Below are 5296 nucleotides of genomic sequence, written 5' to 3'. Positions count from 1 at the left end.
TACCCCGAGAAGAGATAAGGCTTAAGAGCATTCACAATCCATCCACTATATTCTAAGTGAGTTTTTTGCAATATAAGAGTGGGTCAGGGTGTTGTAAATAAAAGGGAGAAATTGCTGTGACTTTTCTTTACATTTCAAAAGTTCTTATAGTACCCTAATAATTTTTTAATATATTTTGAAAGTTGTTGTTGGTGAGTGAGAGAGAAAACATATTTTGATAAAAGTATAAAATAATATTATTTATTTTAAATGAAGAGCGAAAAAATAATGATTTTTAGTTTAATTTTAAATTTGAAAATAAAGGAAAAGATAAGAATACTCTAACTAAGCGTTGGTTTTTATTTCTCAGGGAAGAGATAGGGCATGACAAAACATTGATTTATACAATTGTTTTTCTCAATGGATGGCCTAAATCATTCACGCGGGTATTTAAGTATCAAAAGTCGAACAAGGGGGGGGGGGGTTCTCCATGGCCTAAATCATTCACGCGGGTATTTAGGTATCCAAAGTCAAACAAAAGAGAGGGAGAAGATGGGGGTAAGGGGATAATACAACATGATAAAGACGAGACATATTAATAATCCCGTAAATCAATAACCTTCATTTGTTTTCTCAGGAAATACTATCATTCATATAGAGATATAAAAGTTTAACAAATCATGCCTATTCAGCTTAATCCATGTCTGATAGTGAAGAAACACGGATCCATGGGATCAGTTGAGGAGCATCTGTTGCATGGGCTTAATGTTGGAAGGGAATACAACAACCGAATGAAGGAGTATGATGATCTGTCATTTCCACTTCAAACTATGATTCCCGAATTTGACGCAGCGGAACATGGCGTCCAACGCCTAAAGGAATATATGCAAGAGGCATCAAAAGATACGCCGTCTACTCCTCCAACTTCTCCAAAGACGAACACTCCTTCTGCCCAGATTCAAGGTTCAGAAGGCGCGACTGCCCAAGACTCTTAGATTAGATATAGTTGTGTTTGTAATCATCCTCTTTTTGTAATCCTCTTTTGAATTAATATAAGAAGTTTTTATCCTTTACACTTTGCCTTATGAATAATATAAGTTTTAGATTTAGGATCTTCTTGTATGTCAATAAAGGATTACTCATGAGTATAAGTTTAGTGATACGCGGGTCATTTCCGGCACGCAGGCCAGAAGCAAAGTTTAGTGACGCGCGGATCACATCTAACACGCAGGTCAGGAATAGAGCCACCTGACACGCGGGTCATCTCCGGCACGCAGGCCAGGGATGAAATTTAGCGACAGCGGCCGCCTCTGACACGCAGACCAAGAATAGATTTTCATGACACGCGGGTCCTTTCTGGCACGCAGGCCAGGGATAAGACTTACTTTAAACACACCGTATGTTACAACTTAACCAATTACTTTGATAAAGTTAGCACACATGCCTAATTATTATACAATTAAAGACAAGAGTCATCATTCTTACTAACTATTAAGGCACGTAGGCCAAAAATAAAAGTAACAACAGTATGGTTTACATATAGCACTTTTTTAACTGTGCCACATTCCATTTTCTTGGGATTTTTGTCCCATCCAACTTCTCCAACTTGTAGGTGCCTTTTGATAATACTACTTTCACTGTGTAAGGCCCTTCCCAAGTTGGGGCTAACTTGCCTAATGGTTCTTGTCCTGATGCCTAGTTGTTGCGGAAGACGTAATCCCTCGCATAAAATTTGCATTCTTGGACTCGTGCATCATAATACTTTTGTAATTGGTGTTTGTAATTGTGCTCTCGAATGAGTGCCAATTCTTGTCTTTCCTTGAGGAGATCAAGTTTCAACCGCAGTTCTTCTTCATTGTTAACAGTGGAAAGCATTCTTGCGGATGGAACCCCTATCTCAGCTGGGATAATAGCCTCGTACGTCAAACTGAATGGTCTCTCTGAATTGCTTGTTTTATTTTGAGTACGAAATGCCCAAAGCATATGGGGTAGTTCATCCACCCATCCTATCCGTTTGGTACCCAGTCTCGCCTTGATTCCATCCTTGATGGTTCTGTTGGCTCTTTCAACCTGGCCTGCAGGTGGGCTACCGATGTGAACACTTACGTGATTTGAAGTTCTTTCAACCACGCTTGAATCCCACCATACGCAAACTGGGTTCCGTTATCGCTAATCAATTCTTGCAGGAGGCCGAAACGACAAATAATGAATTCCCACAAGAATTTCTTGACGTTGGCTGCAGTAATGGAGGCTATTAGCTTAGCCTCCACCCATTTAGTGAAGTAGTGAATTGCCACGATCAAGAACTTTACACGTCCTGGAGCTTCTAGGAATGGACCCATGATGTCAATGGCCCATTTCTGGAATGGCCATGCGAACGTTATCGGTACTAACTCGTTTTTAGACGTAGGGTACTGGGAGCATGGCGCTGACATGAGTCACATTTTCTAATTTCTTTTACTGCGTCCTTATGCATTCACGACCAATAATACCCCGCATTCATGAGTTTGGCCACTACCATCCTTGGACCCGCATGAAGGCCACAAATGCCTTCATGGATTCTCTTATCAAGTAATTTGCATCCTCAGCGTCCACGCATCTCAGGAATGGACCAAGGAAAGATCTGCGGTACAGAACTCCATCTTGTACTTGATAGTTCAAAGCATTGTGTATAAATTTCCGGGCCGCTTCCTTTTCTTTCGAAAGTATTCCCGATGTTAAGTAGGCCAAGATTGGTGTCATCCAGGATTCAACACCTGTTTGTATGACCAACACTTGATGTTGCGGTACAGAAGGACGATCGAGGACTTCTATGTGGATGTATTTTGCAAAATGTTCAAAATTTTTTGAAGTTAGCTTGCTTACGGCATCTGCCGATTTATTTTCATTTCTCTTGATGTGTATGACTTTGCAAGATGAAAACTGGAGAATCAGGTCTTTTGCTTGCGACAGGTATGAAGCTATGACATCATTTTTTGCCTCATATGTTCCATTGATCTATCCAGCTATCAACATCAAGTCTAACCGTGCTTCCAAATGCTTTACCCCAAGTTTTTTGGCTATCCGCAGGCCTGCCAAGAAAGCTTCGTATTCTGCCTCGCTGTTGGTACTTATAAAATCCAACTTTATGGCATAGTTGAACTCATGGCCCTCGGGATTAACCAATCTGAGGCCCGCGCATGACCCTTTGCCACTTGAAGCTACATTCGTGAACAATGACCAAATCTGATCACACTCAGGGGTTACTGGAGTTTGTTGTTCGATCAAAAATTCTTCTTCTTTGCTCCGTAGAACTTCTGTCACAAAGTCTACTAGCACCTGACTTTTGATCACGGGTCGACGTCTGTACTCAATCGAATGTTCTCCCAGTTCTATGGCCCACTTTGCCAACCTCCCGGATAATTCTGGTTTAGTTAACACATTTTTCAGTGTGTACCCAGTCAACACATTGATTGGGTGCCCATGGAAGTATCTGCGAAGGCGGCTGGCCGCATATACTAACACCAACACTAGCTTTTCAAGCATTGAATACCTAGTTCTGGATCTGCCAATGTTCTACTGACATAGTATACGGTGTTTGAAGATTTTTTTTATCCGTCGGCAGTACAACCCTAATAGAGATGTCAGATGCTGACAAATACAGAGTCAGCGGCTCTCCAGCTTGTGGTGCTGTTAAAATAGGCAACTCCATTAGGCACTACTTGACCTCCAGAAACGCTTGTTCCGCTTCCGTGGTCCATTTGAAGTGTGCTTTCTTTAAACAATTCCTCAAAGTTGATACAAAGGGGAAAGACTTAGCCTCGTGATTGGCTAAAAATCTATTCAAGGCAACCAGCCTACCATTCAGTGTTTCCACCTCCTTGAGGGAAGAAGGTGAAGGCATGCGGGGGACTGCCTGGACCTTGGCCGAATTTGCCTTAAAACCCGCTCTTGTAACAATTACGCCCAAGAATTTTCCTTCCTCCATCCCAAACGAACACTTGTTGGAATTAAGTTTCATATTGATCTTCCTCAAAGTTTCAAATGTTTTCTCTATGTCTCGTAACATCTAATCCTCTTTGATGCTTTTTATTACCAAATCATCCATGTAAACCTCCAAATACGTCCAATATTATCTTTGAAGGCTTCATCCATCAAACGCTGATACGCAACACCCGCATTTTTTAATCCAAAGGGCATCATTATGTAATTAAACTGTGCCCTGGTCAGTGCAGAATGTCGTTTTATCCTCATCACCTGCCGCCATGCGCATCTGGTGATAGCCTTTATAGGCATCCAAGAAGCATTTGAACTTAAAAGGGGCTACCGCATCAACTTTCAAGTCAATTTCAGGAAACGGATAACAATCCTTCGGACATACTTTGTTTAGGTCTTTAAAATCGATACACATTCGCCATGTTCCGTTGCTCTTTGGAACAATGACTGGATTTGCATCCCACGTTTGATACTAAATTTACCGAATGATTCCAGCATTCAGCATATCTTAAACTTGCTCGTTCATGGCTTTGGTTTGATCAGGACCCATCTTTTGTCTTTTCTAGACAACTAGTATGAATACTGGGTTCACCCGCATCTTGTGTTCTGCAATCTTTCTTGGAACACCTGTCATGTCTGCGGGTTTCCAAGCGAAGATGTCCATATTTTGGTCAATAATTTCTTCAAAAACGTCCTTACTATCTCAGAGATAGCAGGTTCAATCGTGACTGTCTGATCTAGAAATTTCTTATTCAACACCCACTTTTTTGGTTCGGTTCTTTCCGCCTGTTTTGGTATTTTACTTGGTTTTGAACTTTCTATCGTGAAGCAATGTCTGTTTATGCGAATGATTGCTACTCCAGTGTGGGTTGGAACCCCTACCACACCGTGAGCCGTGGAAGGATGAGCATTGAAATCACAAATTGCTTCGCGCTCCAAGATAATATCGTGTTTTGACTTGGCTGGTAAAACCAGGAACTCAACATCCTCGGTGCATGAGTGAATTCCATCACTGAGTGTTACGGGAAAAGAGATCACTCCACTCGGATGCATTACTTCGTATCCGAAGCCAGACATTGGCGCATGAATTGGCTTTAGCCTCGCCTTCTCTTCTTCGTCCAGTTGCTCAAAACACTGCCCATACATTATATCCGACGTGCTTCCAGTATCGAAGAAAACATATTGTGAATGATAGTGACAAAATAGGGCGGTGATTATCAGCAGGTTCTTGTTGCATGGACCTCCTTTAACCCGCGAAAAAATTACGGGTTAACTCTTCCATTCTTCGTCATCCGTCTCTTGCCTTTTAATACCACTAATTTGTCCTCCTTGAATCATATGA

At 41.5% G+C, this 5296-nt stretch overlaps 1 protein-coding gene across 1 annotated transcript; it reads right to left on the bottom strand.

The window, feature by feature from the left end:
• Positions 1–2976: 2976 nt before the first annotated feature.
• On the bottom strand, positions 2977–3504 carry LOC143627176 (uncharacterized). The gene has a single exon (XM_077097058.1). The coding sequence runs from the start codon at positions 3502–3504 to the stop codon at positions 2977–2979; it is 528 nt and encodes a 175-aa protein (XP_076953173.1).
• Positions 3505–5296: the final 1792 nt, after the last annotated feature.

The sequence above is a fragment of the Bidens hawaiensis genome, unplaced genomic scaffold (genome assembly GCF_021521415.1).
Source record: "Bidens hawaiensis isolate Kalapana, Puna unplaced genomic scaffold, B.hawaiensis_p1.1 tig00004617_1, whole genome shotgun sequence".
Classification (NCBI taxonomy): Eukaryota; Viridiplantae; Streptophyta; class Magnoliopsida; order Asterales; family Asteraceae; genus Bidens; species Bidens hawaiensis.
Note: the sequence above shows the minus strand (reverse complement) of the source record. Positions and strands in the feature narration are given on the sequence as shown.

Coding starts and splice junctions, on each gene's coding strand:
- LOC143627176 (XM_077097058.1), bottom strand. CDS start 3,504: ATGCTTGAAAAGCTAGTGTTGGTGTTAGTATATGCGGCCAGCCGCCTT.